The 27384-nt window shown below is 36.6% G+C and overlaps 1 protein-coding gene across 1 annotated transcript in view; it reads right to left on the bottom strand.

The window, feature by feature from the left end:
- SEMA3E (semaphorin 3E) overlaps positions 1-27384 on the bottom strand; it is a 266308-nt gene that overhangs the window by 111071 nt on the left and 127853 nt on the right. Inside the window, exon 2 of the mRNA XM_007170272.2 lies at positions 3406-3566. Within this exon, the coding sequence (XP_007170334.1) occupies positions 3406-3566 (161 nt within the window). The remainder of the gene's footprint in view (positions 1-3405; positions 3567-27384) is intronic.

Genomic DNA, 27384 nt, shown 5'->3' with positions numbered 1-27384 from the left:
GATGTCTCTTTAATGTATCCAAATTTCCTCTTTTTTATAAGAACACTAGTCAGACTGGATTAGGCCTACCCTAATTGCCTCATTTTAACTTAATCACATCTTTAAAGTCACATTCTCAGGTACTGGAAGTTAGGGCTTCAACATATGAATTGGGGGTTGGGGGAGGAAATCATCCCATAACAGAGACTATTCTATGGCCCCCATTCTAACCACCCCTAGCTTAGCTATTCCTTCAAAGAACTGGAGTGTGCAGATGATCTACCCGAGAGAAAAAGAAGGGGGCCATGTGGTGAACACCACAGTTAGAGGAGGAAAATGACCATCCATAAAAGGGAGAGGAAAATCCATTGAATTTGTCTAGAAAAAGGAGGTCATTGATGGTCTTAAAGATTTATGTGTGTATACCTGGAAAAGACGAAAACTCGAATTTGAAAAGATATATGCCCCCCCAATGTTCACATCAGCACTATTTACAATAGCCAAAACATGGAAACAACCTAAATGTCCATCAACAGATAAATGGATAAAGAAGACGTAGTATATACATACAATGGAATATTACTCATGAAATAATGTCATTTGTAGCAACATGGATGGACCTAGAGATTATTATACTAAGTGAAGTCAGACAGAGAAAGACAAATAGCATATGATATCGCTTATATGTGGAAACTAAAATATGACACAAATGAACTTATTTACAAAACAGAAATAGACTCACAGACATAGAAAACAAACTTATGGTTACCAGAGGCAAAAGCCAGTGGGGGGAGAGATAAATTAGGAGTTTGGGATTAGCAGATATAAACTACTATATATTAAGTTGATAAACAACAAAGTCCTACTGTATAGCAGAGGGAACTATATTCAATATCTTGTAATAACCTATAATGGAAAAGAATCTGAAAAAGAATATATATATGTATATACATATAAACATAACTGAATCACTTTGCTGTGCATCTGAAACATTGGATATCAACAATACTTCAATAAAAAAATCCCCAAAAATGATGTATGTGTGTGTGTATAATACAAATAATGTATATTTATGTTTTATATATATAAATACATATACAATTTTATAATATATATTTTAGATAGATATTGAGAGAGAGAGAGAGCAATCATCTCTTTTGAGAACTGTAGAGAAAATAAAATTAAGGATGATAGAAAAAAAAAAGGAAAGAGTTAAACATATTATGTGTCTCCACTTCATCCTGCAACTAAAATAGTAGCCAAAGGACATCATGCAAAAAGGACAAATAGAACTTGAGTGGAGATGCCAAAGAAATATTAGCAACATTTTGGAAGTTCTACAACATATGGACAAGTGTTGACTGGCTTTCCACACGAGAAAAGCTGAAAACTAAATGCCTGCAAGGTGAAGGGAGCCAATAAACAAGCTGATTCATGAAAACGAACTTGAAAAATTATCAGGAATTAGAAGTCTAGGACTCCTCTGAAAATGGGAAAAGGGGTGGGTGTGGGTGAAATCAGGAGAAATCGTTCAACGTCTGTATAATAAACAGCAGGCCAGACAATTGAGAACAAAACTGCCTTATAGGAGTCCCAGAAAGAGAGTCAGGAGGAAAATGGAAAGAAGGGAAAACATCAAAGACACAATGAACATTTTCCAGAGCTGAAGGCCAAGGCTTTCCCCTGCAGAAGGCCCACTGTGTCTCAACACAGTGAATGAAAAACAGATCAACCCTTAAAGAAAATTTGAGAAAATGTTAAAACATAGAAGGGCATGAGGACAGGATTAGGGGAACAGGGTGGCAGGAAACAGCTTATAAATAAAATTTTGAAATTAGAATGGTATCGCACTTCTCTGCAGCTATACTCCAAGTCTGAAAACAATGGAACGCCATCCTCAAAATTCTAGAGCTAATGATTTTCATTCTAGAATTTTACATTCATCTACCAATTCTGTGTGGAGTCTGAATAATACTATATTTAAACATTAAAAAAAACCTCAAAATTTTACTTTGAATCTTTCTTCAGCAAGCTAATTGAAGGTGTGTTTCAGTAAAATGTCAGACTAAACTACGAAAGAATATCACACGACTGGGAGGTTGAGGGGATGCTCCAGCATGATGGTGAAGTTCAACTCTGGGCTGACAAGAGAATCAGGAAGGACGCATCTCGTTTAAAAACCAAAAACTGATTTGGAAAGCCATATGGTTTACAATATTGAGAGGAGTATAAGAACTCTGGTAGAAAGTTTGGTGAAAAATGAGTAAAAGTAATCTAAGCAAATGAAACAAAGAGAAAATATTTCATCTGGGGTGGCGGGAAGAAGTGTGATCCATTTTCCCAATTATAATAATGTAAATAGTTATTACTTAGCTAAAAGTTGTGGTACAGCTCTATTGGGAAGATGACCGGGCAGATGAGTAGGGGTTGCTGGTGAAATAGTGCAGATATTTTAGCTACGGTACTGCAAGAAAAGAAAGCTAAAATCCTCATCTTCCTTTACAGAAAGTCAACAGATACTATCTAAAATTAACGATACCGAGAAAGAACACTACACAAATGTTATTTAGACATACAGAGGTAAGAACCAGAAGAAATGAGAGTTTTACATGATTTCCTCTAGAGATGAGGAACTGTCAGGGATGAAGGTATGCTGCTTTTTATGATACATTTTTTAAAAATGACTTTAAAAAATATGGACACTGTACATTTCGACAAACATAAAAATAAATAAGTAAATTATAAAGAAAATGTATTATGTAATACATACATTTATGCCAAAAATATCCTATGGTCTATAAAAATTTCTGCATGTTTTATATAAGGTTGATATATCAATATTTCTGGAAACATATTAGCTCAATTCAACTCTATAAGCACAGAGTTATAAGAACCATTTTTCTTCTTACAGTTAATCTTTCTCAGAAAAGTTGGGTGCTCACCTATTTTAATATACTTTAATCCTTCAGGTTTAAAAAGCATCCACCTGAATTAGTGATCTTACTAACAGAAATATATGAGTTAGCTATACTGAGTTCACACATCGGTATTTCTTCAGGCTGGGATTTCTAGAGTAGTAAGTGCTAAAGGCACTTTAAATCAGCATATTCCAAACCCAGGTGTCAGGACACTGGGTGTGGTGACAAGGGCCATCAGGCAAGAGAAACGTCCAGTGCACCAATCAGAAGTCTTCTGGGGACACAGAGATCTGTGGTGTGCTAGAAAAGTTCATTCTCCATCATTTATAACTTTTTCTCAAAATGATTTTATTTTTAATGAATATTTTATTTATTTCAGTAATATTATCACTCAGAATGTTAAATGGCCAAGACAATGAAAGATCTAATCCAAGTAACACCCACGCAAGAAGATACCTCCCTTACTCCTTTTCTTTCTCTCCTGAAATATAGTTTGCTGTTTCCATACCTCTCTATAGTCACTGCTGATGTGTTCTAAGCTGAGGGAATACACAAGATCCTTGCCTCCCACGAAGAGTCTCTCTTGATATTCATCCAGCAGCATTGTCTGGAGATCAAGAAATCCAAAAGGGCTATGAAAGACTGACGTTCTGTTTAGATCCAAGAGCTCTGAAATGCAAAAGAAAATGTACACTAAACACAAGAGAAAATACAAATACCTTTATAACACTTTTCTCATGGCTCTATTTTCATACCTATTAATACTGTGCAATTAACATTCATTTTATCATAAATACAAAGTCTTTAAAATTTATTACTCAAAAAGATTAAAAATATATAGTGCATCAACAATACTTAGTTGTGTATTTGAAAGTTGCTAAGATGGTAGATCTTAAAAGTTCGAATCAACAGAAAAATATTCTAACTATGTCAGGTGATGGATATTAACTAAACTTATTGTGGTAATCATTTCTTGATATGTACATATATCAAATCAATGTCATAACCTTAAACTAATACAACATTATACATCAACTATAATTCAATAAAACTGGAAAAAAATTTTTAAATATTTGTTCAGTGTGTAAAAAAAATTATAATGGAAATAAGTTGTGATGTGCACAAACTAACATCTTTTATAAGTTTATTAAATGAAAAGCTTCGATTCAACTTAATAGGTAAGGTGAATATCCTATGTTTTTAAATACAGAAAGAATTATTTTTCACAAACTTTAATGTAAAGTGCTACACGGAAAAGTCATTCCATTATGACTTTTATATTTACTTTTCTATGTATAACAAAAATCCCAATTCTACAATAAATATTCCCAAAGCAAGTCCATTTAATTCCAGATGAACAACAACTCAGAAAAAATGTTTCCACTTGAAACTGGTTTTGAAAGTCACGTCCAAAATCAAATTGTCCAAGAATGGAAACTATCAGGGTTGTTAATGTGGTAGTATTCAGTACAGTGGGAATGACTGTTAAAACTGATGGGGATCTACTTTCTACCACTGTGATTCGGGCTGGTGTTTATGCATTCACCCCTACTTCAGAAATTACAAATTATTTGTTTTAGTTAACATACATTTAATTTTAGAAAGCCAGAATCTGGCAAACCTCTCATATGTGTGTATTTGTTTGTTGAAGCTATTTAATTGCATATGGCAGTTCACTACTTAAGGTTGGTAAATGATAATGTGAGAGCCTTTGAGGATGAGAAAGAATTAATACGAAACCCTGCATGCTGAAGATTTCTTAAAGAGGCTCCTTGGAAATACTGACAAGGTAGAAGATAACTTCATTTCCCAAAGGTCAGCTCCTAATGCATCTGACAAAGAAGGTGAAATACTGGTAACCAGAACACTCAAACCCAGACAGCAGTATGAAATATGACAAATCCATAGCACTCTGCCCACTCTTACACTGCCTGTTTCTGAGAAAAGAGAAATGGAGTATCTTTTCCCCTCTATTACGAATGTATTAACTTCTATTTCTCTACTCCGAAACTGTTGATGTCCAAAGTTTTGTGGAATGGGGCTAACTTTAAACCTTCAGTTAAAACAACCAATTTTGCTAACATCAAATTATTAAATTATTTTAAAGGTAAAACTTGTGATACTGAATCATTTGACCATTCACCTAAATAAAGAACTTAAAGTTTTGAGGGACAGATGGAAATAATAATAATGTGCTTTATTTAGGGAAGATGATAATAGGAATTTGAGAGATTAGGGGTTCTTGAATCCTGGAAGACAAATTTTTCCCACTCAGTAATTTTGTCAAGGTAGAATCACATTGTTTTCCTTCTTAACTAGGCATTCACAAACAGAGATGCGTATTTTAGGGATTCAATACCATAACAAAAATATAAATCAGAGCTCTCCACTGCCATTACACCTTGTCTTCACATGTAATCACTTATGGTTTTACATCAGGACTGCTAAGTGGAGTATTTTCCAGAAAAGCCTCCCCAGTTATTCTAGTATGTTGCTAAAATTCCTCAAGCATTATGCATGGTGAAATCATTATCTGAAAAGATTCAACTGTTCAAAGAATGGTTATACACTAGCTAGAATTAGCAGGTCTCTAAACTACAGACTTACCAAACACAGTAGTGTACAAAGCTTAGGAGAATAAGTTGGCTGGAAAATGAGAGAAAGCCATGAAAGGAATCAAACATGAGGGCGCTACCCTAAAGTGTTGCCACAGTGGAGTAGTCAGTGCCAATTTTTAAAAGTATGAATTGGAAAGAGAGGCAGCTCATCCAGTAAAGGAGGCACTCCATAAATGAATTCCATCTAGGGATGGAATGACCTTGCTTTTTCCCAATGAGTCATTAGGACCTCATTACCTCTGTATATACAAAGAGATATAGACATCAAAACTTCTACTTGTTTTTATGACTTGCCAACTTCTGCAATGCATACTATGCTTACTATAATTTTTATAGTCTAAAGGTCATCGCTCCTGTTTGTCAGTAATAGAGACTAACTACCGGCCCATCAGTCTTATTTTCTTCTAATCAAATTTTATTCTGACCCATCTTCCTATCTCTATGAAGAAGTCTATCCCATGCGACCACAAAGATGAACTCATGTTCTTGTGGAGATGTAGACTGGAAAATGCAAAGGGAAAAATTTCAACAAATGCAAATTTTTTAAATGTTCATTTCTTACAGCCTTTACATGTATCAATTTTTTTTCCACCACAGTAAACAACCACAGTGTAACCGTTTGAATTACCACTGTCCTTTACTTTACTTATGAAGAAACTCAGGTGCCCAGAGAATAAATGACTATCCTACAGCTATATACTATTACAATGAAAATTCACTCAAATTACAAAAAAAAAACAAAAATGAGAATCAAAGTACAACAGATGTGTATGCCATAATGAAACCAGGTTCTGGTCTTGGCTTTGCCATTAATTACCTGAGTAACTGTGAACAACCACTTAACCTCTTTAGATTGGTTTCCTCATGTCTTAATCACCCTTGTACACTCAAAATTATTAATTCTTTGACTAAATTGCATTTCTAAAATGGAGGTGATAAAACATTGTCAAAAAAAATAAACAAACCCAACCACAGATATTCTACGGCCTTTCAAAGTACAGTGCTGAATCTGTATTTTTTGGAATCTTAACAAATGGAGGGAGTGATCAATGAACAAGTCTACATATCCCACGACCCTTATTTAAGCTTGCCTAAAAGGAAGTAGTTAAAATATTCATTTATGACTTTTCATATATTTAAATGATTATAGGGTCAGGGAATACTTTTAGGTTATCAGGAATTTTGCAGCTAATTTATTTTGATTCATTCATATCACCTCAGAGGAAATTGCTGTCAAGATATGTTTGGATACATAAAATTGAATATGTACATGCCTTAGGCAGTAAGTTAAGAAATTTCATTTCACTTACGAAGACACTTCCTGGGATAATTCCTAACTTATTTTTCAAAAATATAGGATCCAATAAATAGACTGCAGTTTTCTTTAAACATGTTCCCAATATGAGAGCTGTGCATTGAATGTTTCTGCAACTCTCCACTTTGACCATCACCATCCAACAGAATAATGCCAACGACTGATTCCTAAGAAGTTCAGACTTTTCAGTGGAAATTTCAGAATCAAGGTACTAACCACTGTCTATGATTCTCCAACATCCTTGACTTTAAGTCAGGAAAGGTTAAAAGTACCCGTTATGTGTAAATATTTGTGTTTTAGACATATATCTGGAATAACAGACACAGAGGCATTCTAAAATAGAAACATTTTTTAAAGGTTGTGCATAGTTATGCTTTAATACTAACTCTAATTTTCTACTTTTATTTATTTATTTAACTTGCATCTTTCCAAAAAGGATCTGAGATGACTCATACAAATATATTCAGTTGAACAAACAAATATATTGCTAGGGGTGCTAAAATGAAGGGAAATAAAAAACAAAGAAAATAAGATGGGAACGCTGGAATAGATGCTATTAAGTGAAAGTTATTCTCTAATATCCTATACACTGTTAAAGTGAGTATCAAAATTGACCCCAGGCTTCTTAAAATTCAAATTAAAAGTCCCTATAATACAAGAGAAAAACTATATCAATTGCTTAACAGTACTGCTTGATGTGATGATCGATTTTAGGTCTCAACTTGACTAGATCAGGGTTGCCCAGATATTTGGCTAAACATCTCATTTAATCATGGGCACTTCCACGAGGTAGGACCTATAACTACCTCTGTTTTCTAATTGCAAAAAGAGAGTTTTTAAGAGATTCAGTGCACAGCTAAGGTTATTTGGTCATTGTTGGTGCCAAAATTTGAATAAGAGGTTGACTAGAGAGCTTTGCTATTAATGATCCATGTGAGATGGGGTGTTTATCACCACTGTATACTCACAGAGCTTAGTCACCCCCAATTCTGGTCCCCAGAGACAAAGAGCATCAAGATTGTTTGACTTGTTAAAAGCTTGTTCCTTATAAACAGTGACTCCGTAGCCTTATATAGAAAACTCCCTATAGAAGCAACTAAGAAAAGTCTAGTCTATTAAGGGATTATAATGTTTCTAAACTTGAATACATTTTTGCAGAACTTGATATTAATAATAAAGTAAAACGGAAGGTTTTCCCAATATTCAATAGCTGGGATTGATATAATTCAAAACAATTCAACAGCAAGAACATCAAGAGGAAAATTTAGGTTAATATCAAATTTTAATTACCTTTCATATGTATTTAAAAAGCTGTCTCAAATAACTACAGATGTGTTCATGTTGCTTTATTAATTGATGACATTTTCAGTTTTATACATCTTACTTTAAGAAAACTGAAATGTTTGTAGGTAACTTGTGATAGCGTTTCAAAATGAATTGAAAAATTTTTTGGTATATACTTAGGCAAACAAAACAAAACAAAAACCTCAAGCAGGAAGCTTCCCTCCTTCTTTACGAATATTTCCTCTTTTTAGTTTTAGAGCCAGCATTTTAAGTCATAATACTGGTCTTAGCACCAAATTATAGTCCGTGGACTTGGCGTATTTACCAAGCAATGGCTGACTTATTTATCCCTCTGCACTGCTGCAAGCTGCTTAGATGAAAGAATCAGAAAACATACAGGAAGAGGGGGACAAAGAAACTCTAATCTCAGGTAATCTCCAGAAAACACACTGCAAATAATGGACAGTGCTGACTCGGGTAAACGGAGGAAGCTCATCTTGAGTTCTTCCTACTCTAAAAATAACACGAATTACTTGGGGGAGGCAGTGGACAAAGAAACAAGACTAAACTGGGATGCACCAACTCAGGGTTCATCCGGAAATTTTCTCAAGAGGGAACTAATTATTATTGCTAAGCTGCCTGCTAATTATCAGCTGTCAATGAAGGCATACTCAGAGGATTTAGTCATTTCCTCTCATGGTCTTTCTTTTAAAACTGCAAGGGAAATAGTTTTAAAACTCACTGACATCAATATAATATAGAGACAGTTCCCCTCACTTTGTCAAAATATATTTAAATTCCACACATCCATGTACAAGGTGGGGGAGGACAGAGTACATATTTTTAAGTTCTCAAACAAAAAATAGATCTCCTAAGGATGGGTGTTTCCTTTTTTGAATGCATACTTCTACCAGTCACCTGCAAAGTAGTGACTTCCTGAGACCCAGGACTTTAAACTTTTTATTATTTTCCAAATCAATTCTTTTGCTCAATGTCTTAAAGTTAATTCAACAATAAAATATTGAATCACACACAAAGTCAGCATTATTAAAGAAAATGAAATGTAGAAATAAAGGTTAGAAATTTCTTCAACTTCTTAACAATTCCAAAGGAAAAGGTTTCTTACTGCATGCTTTGATGATTTTGACAGACCTGATCAATACTCACTAATGGCTTGTAATAACGTTGAAACAGAGTGGTAAAGAAATAAGCAATTAACTTTTTTTAAAGTGTAAACAGGGCTTCCTAATTGGTCTTTCCAGCAAGGGACTGTGGCCAGCCTTTCAGGCACCTTCTGAACTTTTAGATTTCTATCTTTCTTACAAGTCAAAGGTCCACAACAGGCATTGTGGTGTTCCAACTTTTAATCATAAACTGCTTCCAACAAAAGCAGAAAAAGTTCAAAAGTACACATGAATAGCCTAGGCATTAAACAGCCTTTTATTTCCTTGGTCAAGAAAAATAATAGTGTCAGAATTTTAATATTCCTTATGTTCCTATCTTACATAAATTATCATTATTCAGTATTATACACGATGTTCTGCCTTACAGGTCAATGAACTCGTGCACGCACACAAGGGCACCATGGGACAAAGGGTACACAGAATCACCGTCCATGCATGTACTCTATGTGTGTGAGTGCACATACTTAAATCATTGAACTGAACAAAATCATAGAATATAAAGTGCTACTCCATAAAAGTCAATGATTTAACAATTTTTGATTGCCTCCTAAATGTTTAATTACATTTTATTCCAGTGGAGACCAAAGGAGCAAGTCCTAAGTGAACAGCTTCCGAAGCTGAGCCTGAAGGCCAGAGGGACCCTGACCTGGGACCACCCTGTGTCCTTCATTCAACATTCCTTTGGGGCCTTGTAAACTAGGACATGTTATTCTAAATATAATGGAAAGGCCCTCAAAGGTTTTAAGAGCAAGTACATGACTGGATTTATTTTAAAAATACCAATTGGTTTTGATGGGCATAATTGCCAGCAGGGGGCAAAAGTTATATAAAAGGGATGGAGAAAAAAATATATATATATATATATTATAAGCAGGTGAGGAGAATGATAGTAGTAAAGCATGGTGCACTGTGAAGGCAGAGACCTGAAAGATTAAGTGGAAGAAAGCTAGGTATCAAATTTTACACAATACGGTAAAAGTCTTTTTTAAAATTTAAGCTGTTTAGGATTGGGATAACAGATTGTAATTCATTTTGATGAAACATTCAATGCATACTGAGATGCTCTGCATTAGGTACTAGATCTGGGGTTTCAGAGGGATACTAAAAATCAATGTAATTATGTAAAAATAACACAAATCAGATTTTTGCATTCTTCATTTTATTTCTGTAAATCAATTTTAGAGGTAAGTTTTTTCAGGCTTACATACTGGAAAGAATCAGGCAGGTTTACTTTTTTTTTTTTTAAGAAAATATTTTTTATGGTTCAGAACCAGAAAGAATATAAAGATTTAAAATGATAGATTCCCTTCCATCTGGCCTCACTCTCCCTGTACAGTTCTCACTCCCCCTGTACACTTCTCACTCCTTCACCCTGAAGGGTCAAACCCTGTCTACTTTCTTGAGTATTCCTCCAGAGTTTCTTACACCTACACAACAAATAAGGTAAATATATAGGTGTTTAATACTTTCCTAACTTTTTGTATATAAAAGGAATCATAATATAAGCTCTGTTGTTTACTTTGCTTTTCTTCACTTTATATACTTTAAAAGTCTTTCTGTACCAAAACTCAGAGAGGATACAGTTGCATAATATCCCACTTTATGAATCAGCTATTGGCAGGCACTGCATTCTTATAAATTTTTGCTATTAAAAACAGCACCACACATGATATCACTTATCTGTGGAATCTAAAAAAAAATGATATAAATGAACTTCTTTACAAAACAGAAAGACTCACAGACATAGAAAACAAATTTATGTTACCAAAGGGGAAAGGGGGTGGAGGAGGGATAAATTAGGAACTTGGGATTAGCAGATACAAGCTACTATATACAAAACATAAACAACAAGGACCTACTGTATAGCACAGGGAACTATATGCAATATCTTGTAATAACCTATAATAGAAAAGAATATGAAAAAGAATATATATATAAATGTATAACTGAATCGCTTTGCTGTACACCTGAAACTAATGCAACATGGTAAATTAACTACACTTCAATTTTAAAAAATGGTTTAAAAAACAGTGCTAACAATGTGTATACATGAATATATGCCAATTCATATATGTGAAAATATATTTGTAATATACATTCCACTTTTTAGAGTGGAGTTACTGGGCCTAAAGATACATGAGTTCGTAAATTTTTACAGATACTGCCAATGTGCCTCCATGGGAATTATATCAGTTTAATATTCTACTACTATATGTGAGAGTGACTGTCGCGCATCACCTAAGAGAACAGTATGTTATTAAAATTTAGGGTTTTTGCAGATCTGATTGTGGAAATACAAATTAATTTTCTTATTATGGATGAAGTTAAGCATCCTTTCCTATATCTCAGAGTACCTTATTGTCACTTTTTGTCATTTTTCTCTTTATGTCCATTGCCTATTTTTCCACAGGATTAAAGGTGCTTTGTCAACATCTGAATTTAAGAAATGTTTAAACTGTTAAGTTTTATGTTTTGTGACATCATGGTTGAGAGATGAAGGAGGCAAGGTTCTTAAATGTAGAAATTTGTGCTTCAACCATGTTAGAAACATATTTTTAATGTGTTATAGTTTTGCTTTAGTAAGTAGAGTTAATTCTTGATTATCCAGGGTAATTAACCAGTTTGTCATTAACAGTTCAACAAAAAAATGTTATAAATCAAGGAACATGCTCGGTCTCCCGGAGGCTGAACTGGGTGTCAACAAACTCCCAGGCACAGCTGTTCAGCTGGGGAGCCCTACGTGGGTCAGGAAAGGCGGAGCCTTGGCCACAGTGGAGGTGCCACCGTTGGGGCGGTGACAGTGGTTTTACAGCCAGAGGCCTTTATGAGATGTTTCCTCCTCCCTAAGGAGACTATGGTTGATCCAGACTTTTTCCTCATCCATCTTCCCTGCCTTCAGGGCCATGTTTTCCAACTGGCCTCTTCAGACTCCAATCCCCTTCAGACTTCCTCTGGATTTTTCCTATACCTCCATTTTTGAAGATCCCCATTGAATCCATTTTTACTCATTTGGTTTTGCTTTAACAATTATTTCCAGTCACTCATGATTCCCAAATCCACAACCCTTTCTCATACACAGATTAACTAGGAGTTATATTAAGAGGCATAATATTTTCTTAATAATTTATTCACTACTATAAAATATCAGAAATGTTGTGCTTAACATGCAGTTTCCCAAGGCCACTACTGTGGAGGTCAATTTTTACTTATAGTCAGGCTTTTATTGAACACTAGCCAATGAGAAAGCTTCTTTCACATGGAGGGGAAAAATGACTCACTCAAAACTGACCTTTCAACCCTACTCTTCTTAACTTGACTCTGTGTTGATTTCCGGACACTTGTTTACAAGAATTCCAAAATTCTAAGTAACAAGTAATCTACAAGATGTTTTAAATGTTCAGTCAGAGCAGAAGTTAACAAAGCCAAGAATATGTGTGAAATACCGTAATGATTTCTATACTGTTAGTCATTTAAAACTTATCGAGAGGAGGGGTATGAAAGGAAACATGTTCCTAGAAGTCCAACGAAGTGCTCTAAGCATTATCATAGTGTGCTATAGGTTTGATCATCATCTGAACTTCTTCCTTTCAAAATATTTTCATACAATCTATGAAATTATCTGTGATAATAAAGCTTTGATTTCATTTAGTTATTTGTTACTTATTTCTTAATGTGAGACGTATAAATAGCATTCATTTTACAGTAATATCTTAAAAGCCACTTTTTCTGGATTATATCATTTCACTATGGATTGGCTCTCATTTAATATTTAAAACTTGAATAATAAAACACAACTGTTCTATATATTTACACTGTATTCTGTCTTAGAATTGGATTTAAAATAAGCGAGCAACAGTACTTCATAATGCATTTCCTCTAACACACACTGAACAATCCTGACTCCTGTCACTCAAACTACACCCCACAAAAAACTGCTTTTTGTAAGATACTTTTGATTTTTGAACAAAGTTGGCTAAGGTATACACAACCCCTCCAGGTAATTAGCATAATTAGCTATTAAATTATAAATATATTTCAATATTATCTTGACCCAGAAGTGCTCTATGCCATAAAACGAATACATTTTATACAGGCTATATGTTTAATTGAAGTTAGGTCATGCTAAGAAGGTGACTAGGTCTATCAGCCACTTTTTCATTTTGTAGTTGATCATTTTAAATGTTAGACTAATATAACTTGCTAATACATAGCATAAATTTTATGGGCTTTTTCCCCCAGTTTTATTGAGATATAAGTGAAATGTAACATTGGGTTAGTTCAAGGTATGCAACATAACGATCTGATATAGGTATATAGTGAAATGATTATCACAATAAGTTTAGTTAATATCCATCATTTCACATAGTTATAATTTTTTTTCTTATGATGAGAATTTTTAAGATCTACTCTCTTATCAACTTGCAAATATACTGATACAATACGGTACTGTTAACTATAGACACCAGGCTCTACATTACATCTCCGTGACTTATTTATAACTGGAAGTTTGTACCTTTTGAACACATTCACCCATTTCCCCCACACGTAAATTTTTATGTTTTTGTTGAAATTCTGTACCTTTCTATAACAACTTTATTGATCATTGGTCTATAATGTTTTCTCTAATAAATACTCCATCACATAACAACAAACAAGCAAATTAACTAAAACTGGAATCGAATTTTTACTTCCTCATACACTGGTTCAAATATTTGATAACTGAAATTCTTCAAAGTAATATGATACTCAATTTCTTGCCTCCTATATTGACCCCCAAATCCATATTTATTTACTTGCCATCTTCTCCTGGACTCTAACAAACTAGTTTTTCCACTTGAGCAAATGAAGAATAACTCTTGATTTCTACCTACAAACCAACTCCTCTCTCAGGCTTCCACTCTCAATAAATGGTTCTTCGGATCTTGCCAAAAATCTAGGATTTGTCCTGATTCTCCTTTCCCTGAATGCCATACTATCGGTCCTCAACATCTCACTACAACTACTCAACTGGACCAGTGAAACGGCTTCCGATTTTCCTGCTTCTACTCTCCCCAACTCTCCGTTCCATCCAATTGGTTTAAAAAGAGTAGCCTTTAAAAATATTAACTGGGGGTGTCGGGGGAAGGACCTTCAAGATGGCAGAGGAGTAAGACGTGGAGATCACTTTCCTCCCCACAAATACATCAAAAATACATCTATATGTGGAACAACTCCTACAGAACACCTACTGAATGCTGGCAGAAGACCCCACACTTCCCAAAAGGCAAGAAACTCCCCACATACCTGGGTAGGGCAAAAGAAAAATGAAAAACCAGAGACAAAAGAATACAGACAGGACCTGCACCTCTGGGAGGGAACTGAGAAGGAAGAAAAGTTTCCACACACTAGGAAGTCCCTTCACTGGCGGAGACGGGGGGTCAAGGGGAAGCTTCAGAGCCACAGAGGAGGGTGCAGCAACAGGGGTGCAGAGGGCAAAGCGGAGAAATTCCCGCACAGAGGACCGGTGCCGACCAGCACTCACAAGCCTGAGAGGCTTGTCTGCTCACCCACCGGGGTGGGTGGGGGCTGGGAGCTGAGGCTCGGGCTTCTGAGGTCAGATCCCAGGGAGAGGACAGGGGTTGGCTGCATGAAGACTGCCTGAGAGGGTTAGTGCACCACAGCTAGCCAGGAGGGAGTCCGGAAAAAAGTCAGGACCTGTCAAAGAGGCAAGAGACCATTGTTTCGGGGTGTGTGAGGAGAAGGGATTCCTTCCCTGTGTGCCTACAGAAGGCAGAGCACAACCTAAGTGAGCTCCAGAGACAGGCATGAGCCACTGCTATCAGCTCAGACCCCAGAGACGGACATTAAACACTAATGCTGCTGCTGCAGCCACCAAGAATCCTGTGTGCAAGCGCAGGTCACTATCCACACCCCCCACCCTGGATAGCCTGTGCAGCCCGCCACTGCCAGGGTCCCGCGATCCAGGGACAACTTCCCCGGGAGAACACATGGCGTGCCTCAGGCTGTTGCAACATTACATTGGCCTCTGCCACTGCAGGCTTGCCCCGCATTCCAACTGTGACTACTGTACCTCTCCCTCCCCCCAAGCCTGAGTGAGCAAGAGCACCCTAATCAGCTGCTGCTTTAACCCCCTCTTATCTGGGTGGGGAACAGATTCCTGAGGGTGACCTACGTGCAGAGGCGGGGCCAAAACCAAACCTGAACCCCAGGACCTGTGTAAACAAAGAAGAGAACGGGAAATTTCTCCATGCACCCTCAGGAGCAGTGGACTAAATCCCCACAGTCAATGTGATGTACCCTGCATCTGTGGAATACATGAATAGACAATGAATCGTCCCAAAATTGAGGTGGTGGACTTTAGGAGCAACTGTAGGCTGGGGGTTTGCTGTCTACGACTGATTTGTTTCTCATTTTTATGTTTATCTTAGTTTACTTTTTAGTGCTTGTTATCCTTGCTGGATTTGTTTATTGGCTGGGTGGCTCTCTTTTTTTTTTTAATTTTAATAATTTAAAAAATACTTTTAATTTTTACTTTTTTTTTTTTCTTTCCCTTTTTCTCCCTTTTCTTCTGAGCCGTGTGGCTGACAGGGTCTTGGTGCTCTGGCATGGTGTCAGGCCTGAGCCTCTGAGGTGGGAGAGCCGAGTTCAGGACACTGGACCACCAGAGACCTCCTGGCCCCACGTAATATCAATCGGCGAGAGCTCTCACAGAGATCTCTGCCTCAACACTAAGACCCAGCTCCACCCAATGGCTAGCAAGCTCCAGTGATGGACGCCCCATGCCAAACAACTAGCAAGACAGGAACACAACCCCACCCATTAGCAGAGAGGTTGCCTAAAATCATAATAAGGTCACAGACACCACAAAGCACACCACCAGATGTGGTCCTGACCCCCAGAAAGACAAGATCCAGCCTCATCCACCAGAACACAGGCACCAGTCCCCTCCATCAGGAAGCCTACACAAGCCACTGAACCAACCTCACCCACTGGGGGAAGACACCAAAAAACAACGGGAACTATGAACCTACAGGCTGCAAAAAGGAAACCCCAAACACAGTAAGTTAAACAAAATGTGAAGACAGAGAAATATGCAGCAGATGAAGGAGCAAGGTAAAAACCCACCAGACCAAACAAATGAAGAGGAAATAGGTAGTCTACCTAAAAAAGAATTCAGAGTAATGACAGCAAAGATGATCCAAAATCTTGGAAAAAGAATGGAGAAAATACAAGAAACGTTTAACAAGGACCTAGGAGAACTAAAAAGCAAACAAACAATGATGAACAACACAATAAATGAAACCAAATATTCTCCAGAAGGAATTAATAGCAGAATAACTGAGGCAGAAGAACAGATAAGTGACCTGGAAGATAAAATAGTGGAAATAACTACCACAGAGCAAAATAAAAAGAATGAAAAGAGTTGAGGACACTCTCAGAGACCTCTGGGACAACATTAAATAGACCAACATTTGAATTATAGGGGTCCCAGAAGAAGAGGAGAAAAAGAAAGGGTTTGAGAAAATATTTGAAGAGATTATAGTTGAAAACTTCCCTAACATGGGAAAGGAAATCAAGTCCAGGAAGCACAGAGAGTCCCATACAGGATAAATCCAAGGAGAAACACGTCAAGACACATACTAATCAAACTACCAAAAATTAAATACGAAGAAAAAATATTAAAAGCAGCAAGGGAAAAGCAACAAATAACATACAAGGGAATCCCCATAAAGTTAACAGCTGATCTGTCAGCAAAACTCTGAAAGCCAGAAGGGAGTGGCAGGACATATTTAAAATGATGAAAGGGAAAAACCTACAACCAAGATTACCCTACCCAGCAAGGATCTCATTCAGATTCGAAGAAGAAATTAAAACCTTTACAGACAAGCAAAAGTTAAGAGAATTCAGCACCACCAAACCAGCTTTACAACAGGAACTTCTCTAGGAAGGAAACATAAGGGAAGAAAAAGACCTAAAGGAACTTTTAAAGGAACTTCTAAATGCTAAAGGAACTTCTCTAGGATGGAAACACAAGGGAAGAAAAAGACCTACAAAAAAAAACCCAAAACAATTAAGAAAATGGGAATAGGAACATACATATCAATAATTACCCTAAATGTAAATGGATTAAATGCTCCAACCAAAAGACATAGACTGGCTTAATAGATACAAAAACAAGACTCGTATATATGCTGTCTACAAGAGACCCACTTCAGATCTAGGGACACATACAGACTGAAAGTGAGGGGATGGAAAAAGATATTCCATGCAAATGGAGATCAAAAGAAAGTTGGAGTAGCAATTCTCATATCAAACAAAATAGACTTTAAAATAAAGACTATTACAAGAGACAAAGAAGGATACTACATAATGATCAAGGGATAGATCCAAGACGAAGATAAAACAATTGTAAATATTTATGTACCCAACATAGGAGCACCTCAATTCATAAGGCAAATGCTAACAGCCATAAAAGGGGAAATCAACAGTGACACAATAATAGTAGGGGACTTTGACATCTCACTTTCACCAATGGACAGATCATCTGAAATGAAAATAAATAAGGAAACAAAAGTTTTAATGACACATTAGACAAGACGAACTTAATTGATATTTACAGGACACTCCATCCAGAAACAACAGAATACACTTTCTTCTCAAGTACTCATGGAACTTTCTCCAGGATAGATCATATCTTGGGTCATAAATCAAGCCTTGGCAAATTTAAGAAAATTAAAATCGTATCAAGTATCTTTTCCAATCACAATGCTATGACACCAGATATCAATTACAGGAAAAAAAACTGTAAAAAATACAAACACATGGAGGCTAAACAATATGCTACTAAATAACCAAGAGATCACTGAAGAAATCAAAGAGGAAATCAAAAAATACGTAGAAACAAATGACAATAAAAACACGACCGCCAATAGGAATCTAGAGTCTGAACTCCTGAAACCACTTTTATTAAAGAAAATAGAAAATTCCTAAAAAAAAAAAAAAAAAGAAAGAAAGAAAGAAAGAAAACACGACCACCCAAACCCTATGGGATGCAGCAAAACCAGTTCTAAGAGGAAACTTTATAGCAATACAATCCTACCTCAAGAAACAAGAAAAATCTCAAATAAACAACCTAACCTTACACCTAAACCAATTAGAGAAAGAAGAACAAAAAAAAACCCCAAAGTTAGCAGAAGGAAAGAAATCATAAAGATCAGATCAGAAATAAATGAAAAAGAAATGAAGGAAACAATAGCAAAGATCAATAAAACTACAATCTTGTTCTTCGAGAAGATAAACAAAATTGATAAGCCATTAGCCAGACTCATAAAGAAAAAAAGGGAGAAGACTCAAATCAACAGAATTAGAGATGACAAAAGAGAAGTAACAACTGACACTGCAGAAATACAAAGGATCATGAGAGACTACCACAAGCAATTATATGCCAATAAAATGGACAGCAAGGAAGAAATGGACAAATTCTTAGAAAAGCACAACCTTCCAAGACTGAACCAGGGAGAAATAGAAAATATAAACAGACCAATCACAAGCACTGATATTGAAACTGTGATTAAAAATCTTCCAACAAACAAAAGTCCAGGACCAGATGGCTTCACAGGCGAATTTTATCAAACATTTAGAGAAGAGTTAACACCCATCCTTCTCGAACTCTTCCAAAATATAGTACAGGGAGGAACACTCCCAAACTCGTTCTACGAGGCCACCATCACCCTGATACCAAAACCAGACAAAGATGTCACAAAAATCTTTGTTCATCAGTGATATTGGCCTGAGGCCGATATCACTAATGAACATAGATGCAAAAATCCTCAACAAAATACTAGCGAACAGAATCCAACAACACATTAAAAGGATCATACACCGTGATCAAGTGCGGTTTATCTCAGGAATGCAAGGATTCTTCAATATACGCAAATCAATCAATGTGATACACCATATTAACAAACTGAAGGATAAAAACCATATAATCATCTCAATAGATGCAGAAAAAGCTTTCAACAAAATTCAACACTGATTTATGATAAAAACTCTCCAGAAAGTAGGCATAGAGGGAACCTACCTCAACATAATAAAGGCCATGTATGACACACCCACAGCCAACATCATTCTCAATGGTGAAACACTGAAACCATTTCCTCTAAGATCAGAAACAAGACAAGGTTGCCCACTCTCACCACTATTATTCAACATACTTATGGAAGTTTTAGCCATGGCAATCAGAGAAGAAAAAGAAATAAAAGGAATCCAAATAGGAAAAGAAGAAGTAAAACTGTCACTATTTGCAGATGACATGATACTGGACATAGAGAATCCTAAAGATGCCACCAGAAAACTACTAGAGCTAATCAATGAATTTGGTAAAGTTGCAGGATACAGCATTAATGCACAGAAATCTCTTGCATTCCTATACACTAATGACGAAAAATCTGAAAGAGAAATTAAAGAAACAATCCCATTCACCACTGCAACAAAAAGAATAAAATACCTAGGAATAAACCTACCTAAGGAGACAAAAGACCTGAATGCAGAAAACTATAAGACACTGATGAAAGAAATTAAAAATGATACAAACAGATGGAGAGATATACCACGTTCTTGGATTGGAAGAATCAACACTGTGAAAATGACTATACTACCCAAAGCAATCTACAGATTCAACGCAATCAGTATCAAACTACCAATAGCATTTTTCACAGAACTAGAGCAAAAAATTGCACAATTTGTACGGAAACACAAAAGACCCTGAATAGCCAAAGCAATCTTGAGAAAGAAAAACGGAGCTGGAGGAATCAGGCTCCCTGACTTCAGACGACACTACAAAGCTACAGTAATCAAGACGGTATGGTACTGGCACAAAAACAGAAATATAGATCAATGGAAGAGGATAAAAAGCCCAGAGATAAACCCACACACATATGGTCACCTTATCTTTGATAAAGGAGGCAAGAATATACCATGGAGAAAAGACAGCCTCTTCAATAAGTGGTGCTGGGAAAACTGGACAGCTACATGTAAAAGAATGAAATGAGAACACTTCCTATCACCATACACAAAAATAAACTCAAAATGGATTAAAGACCTAAATGTAAGACCGGACACTATAAAACTCTTAGAGGAAAACATAGGTAGAACACTCTATGACACAAATCACAGCAAGATCCTTTTTGACCCACCTCCTAGAGAAATGGAAATAAAAACAAAAATAAACAAAGAGGACATAATGAAACTTAAAAGCTTTTGCACACCAAAGGAAACCATAAACAAGACGAAAGGACAACACTCAGAAAGGGAGAAAATATTTGCAAGCAAAGCAACAGACAAAGAATTAATTTCCAAAATATACAAGCAGCTCATGCAGCTCAGTATCAGAAAAACAAACAACCCAATCCAAAAATAGGCAGAAGACCTAAATAGACATTTCTCCAAAGAAGACATACAGATTGCCAACAAACACATGAAAGGATGCTCAATATCACTAATCATTAGAGAAATGCAAATCAAAACTACAATGAGGTATCACCTCACACAGGTCAGAATGGCCATCATCAAAAACTCTACAAACAATAAATGCCGGAGAGGGTGTGGAGTAAAGGGAACCCTCCTGCACTGTTGGTGGGAATGTAAATTGATACAGCCACTATCGAAAACAGTACGGAGGTTCCTTAAAAAACTAAAAATAGAACTACCATATGACCCAGCAATCCCACTACTGGGCATATATACTGAGAAAACCGTAATTCAAAAAGAGTCATGTACCACAATGTTCAGTGCAGCACTATTTACAATAGCCAGGACATGGAAGCAACCTAAGTGTCCACTGACAGATGAATGGATAAAGAAGATGTGGCACATATATACAATGGACTATTACTCAGCCATAAAAAGAAACGAAATTGAGTTATCTGTAGTGAGGGGGATGGACCTAGAGTCTGTCATACAGAGTGAAGTAAGTCAGCAAGAGAAAAACAAATATATGTGCTAACACATATATATGGAATCTAAAAAAAGAAAATGGTTCTCATGAACCTAGGGGCACGACAGGAATAAAGATGCAGACGTAGAGAATGGACTTGAGGACATGGGGAGGGGGAAGGGTAAGCTGGGACGAAATGAGAGAGTGGCATGAACACAAATACACTACCAAATGTAAAATAGATAGCTAGTGGGAAGCAGCCGCATAGCACAGGGAGATCAGCACGGTGCTTTGTGTCCACCTAGAGGGGTGGGATAGGGAGGGTGGGAGGGAGGGAGACGCAAGAGGGAGGGGATATGGGGATGTATGTATGCATGTAGCTGATTCACTTTGTTATACAGCAGAAACTAACACAGCATTGTAAAGCAATTATACTCCAATAAAGATGTTAAAAAAAAATTAACTGGGTCATAATGTTCCTTCCTCTGCATAAAGCCCTCCAACTGTTTCTCAGTGTTCTCAGATTAAAATCCAAGTGTGGAGTGATCTATCAGTTGCCTACCTCACCCCAGATGTTGCTCCACTTTCTTCCTTGCTCACAAAGCTCCAGGGCACAGGTTTTAGACCTTTGCCGTGACTCTTCTTCCTGCCTCCTCCGTGCCTCCCTCTGACCTCCACAGTGCCAGCTCCTCCCTCCATTTGGACCTTGTCTCCGTGAAGTCTTCCCAGACTAAGGAATCCAGAGTTCCCACTTACACACTCCCAGCTGCATCACTCCCTTTTAGTATTTTAATATTGCATGAATGCTACTTGGTTTTGGCTTGTTTGTATTTTTCTTAACTTGTGTATTTTCTTCCTCCTCTGATGAGAAGCAAGTACCACGGGAGGCGTGACATTTTCCATCTTGGTCACTGTGATACCCCAGAGCCAAGGCCAGTGTTAGCCACCTGTTTAGTAAACACTCATAATGGTGTGTGAAATGAATCAATTTCTCTACATCTCAACTTCTTCAAGCGTAAAATGGGGATAACAACAAATCAGTAGAATTGCTCTAAGAATCAAATGACTCCTAGTACGTAATGGACAGTCGATATATATGGGTTTCTTTCTCCTTTCTTTGATGTTGATAAATTATTGGTGAAGGGTACTGAATGAAAACTTCTCCTATAGAAACAGGCCTTTCTTAATTATATTCTGCAAGTGGACATAGTTACTGTCTAGGCTTTTCATATAGGCTTAAAGTGAAATAGGAAATTTTCCAAGTACATGATTACTATGATCAGTGTAAACAGCTAGTCTGTGTTGTAAGTTAAAACCTTGTTTTCCTACTAACAGGAGTTTGGGATAGTTTTCTATTTCTTTTGTTAATCCACATCCATCTCTGCTTGCAGGAGAATATGTCCTTGGAAAATGTGCTTCATTTCTTTATCATCCATTTATTTATAAGCTTTATCTAAAATATATTATACTGAACTATTCTCCACTTAACCCCTCAAATTTCAATTCTAAGTAGCAGAACAGCAGGCAAACATTCCTTCAACATTGTTGCTACTACTATTAAACCTTAGATTTTTATGAGTTTTTCAGTATTTAATTTGGTAGTTGTTTTTATAAGAACAGAGTTGTCATTTCTAGACAGGTGCGTGGTTTGACATGGTGTTAAAGCATCACAGCTAAACACCCTCTACATTCTCCTCTTTTGACCTCTAGTAAAGATCTTTAGTCTCATCTTTATAAAAATAAAGCCTTCTCTCAACCCATATAATTTAATCCTATAAAACATTCCTCCTAAGAAAAAATGACTTCCAGATGTCCTGGGAGTTTGCAATCTGATCATCTGACACACTGAACATTTGCACCTTTAAAAATATATCGTTTCCAGACTGACATATTACCATAACGTAGTAACTACTGTGTAATTTAGATACTTTCTTAACATCGCATTTCCCTCATAGTGTCAATACTGATAGAATAATAACTGAATTTCAAATCCAGGCAGAATGAAGGGCAACTTTATAATCTTTTGATATCCCACGAATTAAATGGAAATTGAATCTACTCATCCACATGATAATGACAAGGAAAATACTATCACTGGTAGATGTGTATCTGATGTAGGAATGAGGCTGTGTGTCATGTGCCATCATCTGATAGTTCTGGAAATGCAGGACAACCACTAAAAGCTCATCTGCTCTTAAATTACATGCCTCAATTACTGTAGCTGCTGCCATGTGAACCGGAGGAAGCCCCTTAATAGGTAATAGGCCCCCTGGGTAGGTGGGTTGTCTTCAGATGTGGCCAAGAGAAAAGTGAAGAGAGAAGACAAACCCATGCTATGTGTACAATTCACTGATGACTTTCTTTCACAAGAAGTCGCCTTAGTGACTAAGCTGCTAACAAATTCTTCCTCTGTTTTCCTTTCCTGGCAATCGTCAATAAGCATTGATTCACTTCCCAGAAAACCCTGTTGTTTATAACCTGTCACAAGGCAAATAGTACCTAAAAAGACCACCCGTGTTCTCTCTGGAAACTTTGAAGGAAGGGAAATGCACATTCACAGAAAGGCTCTTGTGTGGTAGGTACTGTGTGAAATATCCACTTTGCATCATTTCATTTGCCCTTCACACCACTGCAACAATGAACGGATAATGCTTCCCATTTTACAGATTAGGAAACAGAAGCTCACAGAGAAACTTAAAAACTTCCTAAGGCCACACATCATGTGAATGCCAGTATCTCTGGATCTAGTATATTATTTTGCTTATTTTGTATATTTGATCATAAAAAAAGAATTTGTATAATTATATAGTTTCTTCACAGACTCAGATTAGTCATAGGTTGTCAGTGAGGTACATCTCTGAAGAGTTACAGGTGTTTCCCATATTTCATGCATTTATCAAATAACATTTATCCATAATAAATAGCCATAGACAACTTTGGAGGCTGACAATGTTTCAGCCTGTACTTCAGCCTTTTCTCATAATTCGCCTCACTCATCCTAAAGGCGATTTCATGGCAGCCATGTTTATGTTACATAATCCGATCACAACAAACAGAAAAAAAGGGGACCCAGAGGGTCAGACAATACAGAGATCAGAAGTAAATAAAACGAAAACATATACCTCTTAACTTCAAATCGGTTAGAGGAGATAATGTTCTGAAAAATAAAAATTATTTGAGAAAAATAAATCAAGACATCGTTCCCAACTTTACCATTGAATATACCATTTACAGGAGATTAAATTCCCCACTTGCAGGATGAGGAGTGAATGGGATCATTACTAAGGTTCCTTCTAGCTTCGCAAACTATATCACATCATGAACTATATTGTCTCCAGTTGGGGAAAACATAAACTAGAAGTGTCCAAAGGATGCTCTCTAGAATTTTTTAATTTGTCAGCTTTTGCAAACCATGAGAACTGCGGAATTAATTCTAGCTGTATGGAAAGACAAGAATTAATGCTAAAGATACAATTTCATATCTGTTGAGTTCTTGTGTCCAAAAAGGCATATCACTATGGGTAAAAAAAAAACAAAAAAAAACAACCAACAAATTTATTGTTATTGATCTGTCTCCTATAATTTTTAATAGGCTTCAAATATAAGGGGGAAGCAATCAATCACATATAGTCTAGCTTCATACTGGTATAACACACTTATTACGAAAATGAGATAACATGAATTCACGTTAAAATTAGAAGAACTAAAAGTTGTGACAAAACCTTTATAAATTATAATGTAATCACTTAAGCCAAAACCTTATTACTCAGGAAACAAGTAACTTGGCAAATGTGAACATCTTCCCACATGCTAAGAGCAAGAGAATAGATGATAAATAAGAAAAAGCATGGAAAGCTTGGAAGACATTTTTATGGGATAAATTAAAATGTCTTTCATAGAACTCATTGGAGAAACTTCAAAGTATAAAATTAGCTCTAGACAAGCAATTTATTAGTAGAGCAAGTTGAAAGAATGAAACCTAAGTTCTGCCATGAAACTCAAGATTAGGTCCTTATTCTATATTTTATGATAGGACTGCCAATCATCTCCTTTGAGAATCAACTGAATTTCTGAAAATATCATTCCTGCCAGCTGGAGGCAAGAGTAAAATGCATTAACATGCAGCTGCCCTATCCCCAGGCCCCAACTTTATCAGAACAGAGGCGTGTACCCACGTAACTGGCCATCCATCATCAAGTCAAATATGATTTTACATGTACTTGGATCCTTCTGGCAAGGTCACTGCCCCTATCTGGGAAAAAAAATTCCACATAAAATTGGGAACAGGAGGTCAATTTTCTTTTCCTGCCATGACCAAGCAGAGATAGCCTCTGCCACTGGAAGGGAGCAAATGCATTAACCTCCCTTATTGGCGGACACCCTTCAAAGTGATGATGCAGTTTTTTAGAATGCTTGTGGTTAGTGACTGCTAGGATTTATCACCTTAAAACAGAACTCTCTGTGTATGTGTATGAAAGAGAAAGAGGACAATTGAAGAATATGAAGGTAGTTGTGGGGAGGTGGCAAGCAGAGGCAAGCAGGAGGTGTAAAAGCTTCCCCTTCACCATTTCCTCTCACTGAGTGCAACAGGGGAAAGAGAAAAAGAAAAATGGTAATTAACACTGATGTAAATAACATCAAGAGGTGATCATTTTCGTTACAGTTCATATTGCTAAAAATAACATAAATTAATAGATATGATATTGAGGTGTTTAAAGCTATCAAGTCCCAGCCTGCTTTTGTAGAACTTACCAATTCCAGCTCTCAAAGAGCCTCTTGATTTTCCACGTAAGAAATAAAAACATATACACTCTACTTAAATTATTAATGCTTTCCAGTTGCTAAAACAGTTATAGTGAAAACATTAAAGAACATTAAAAAATTAACTAAGTGAATAACTGGTAACAGAATTTTCTTTGGCAAAGGCAAGATTATCAACAGAGGCTGTAACTCCTGTAACATCAATTGCATCATTTAAAATTCTGTGGTTACTTCATTCGTGTCTTTAATATTCATTGATAAAGCATAGTACATATGACATCTACGGTATTTTGTGATAATACATTATCTGGAGTAAATTAAATTTTGAAGGCAATCAATTAGCACACTTTCTTTAGCAAATAAAGTGTTTTTAGTGCTTCAGTGGCAAATTACCTTCGGTAAAATAATAATTCATTTCTAATGTAACTGTCTACTTACTTATATGACCAAGGAGACATCATATATGGAACCAAAAGGACAAAAAAATTTTTTTGAATGGGTAATAGTAAGTTCTCTGAACTTACTGTGAACAGAAGCTTAATGTTTTCCAGAAGGGTTAATCTAATGAGCAAAACTGCCCAAGTGGTATAATTTGAAAAGGGGTAATGAAGAGGGCCCTTTGAGTCCAATTATTTAATCCTCCCCCAGTTGCTACTGTCATTAAAGTTTTACAACTTTAATATTTGTGGCTTTCAAGAGACCTTATTAAAATTTTGGAACCTCTGGGAGGGATTATACCTTAAACCTTTATCAACTAGTAACTTAGCTTTGTCTGAACACTTGAACGGGGTTGAGCATGAATACACCATTAAATGAACCTAGAGAAGGGGTGTTTTTCGTGTGGGAAAAAGGGATGATATTACGTTAGGGTGCGTAGGGGCAGTGGGGGTGTGGAGGTTGACACTACTCCTAGTGTCGCCCTAACGGGCCAGCTCTCCAGGTCCAGGCACACAGCTTGCTATGTGGCCAAAACAGGGAGTCCAGAATGAACGAAATTGTTCACTTTTGGCTTAGTTTTCTGGAGGCAAGCAGACATACTCCATGACACATGAGGGTATGTCTGAACAGTGTCACCAAAGTCTAAGCAATTTGGTCAAAATTTACTTTGGCACCCATCAACCTGACAGAAAAATGTTATTTTTATGGTAAATTCAGGGCTCAGTGTCGGGGGGTGGTTTCTTCATGCTGATTTTGATTCTGTTTCTGCTTCTTGGTTGCACCCTGGAATCCCCTGGAAGCTCTAAAAAAAAGTCTGATGCCTGGGTCCCTCCCCAAGAGAGGGTTGTGTATTCAGTCTGGCATTGGTATGTTTTTAAAATCTCCCCAGGTAATTCTACTATAACATAAAAACTGAGAAACTCTGCTGTAGAATGATTCTGCTGAAGCTCAG

Source organism: Balaenoptera acutorostrata, chromosome 7 (assembly GCF_949987535.1).
Source record: "Balaenoptera acutorostrata chromosome 7, mBalAcu1.1, whole genome shotgun sequence".
Taxonomy (NCBI): domain Eukaryota; kingdom Metazoa; phylum Chordata; class Mammalia; order Artiodactyla; family Balaenopteridae; genus Balaenoptera; species Balaenoptera acutorostrata.
This window is presented reverse-complemented; position numbering and strand designations above follow the sequence as displayed.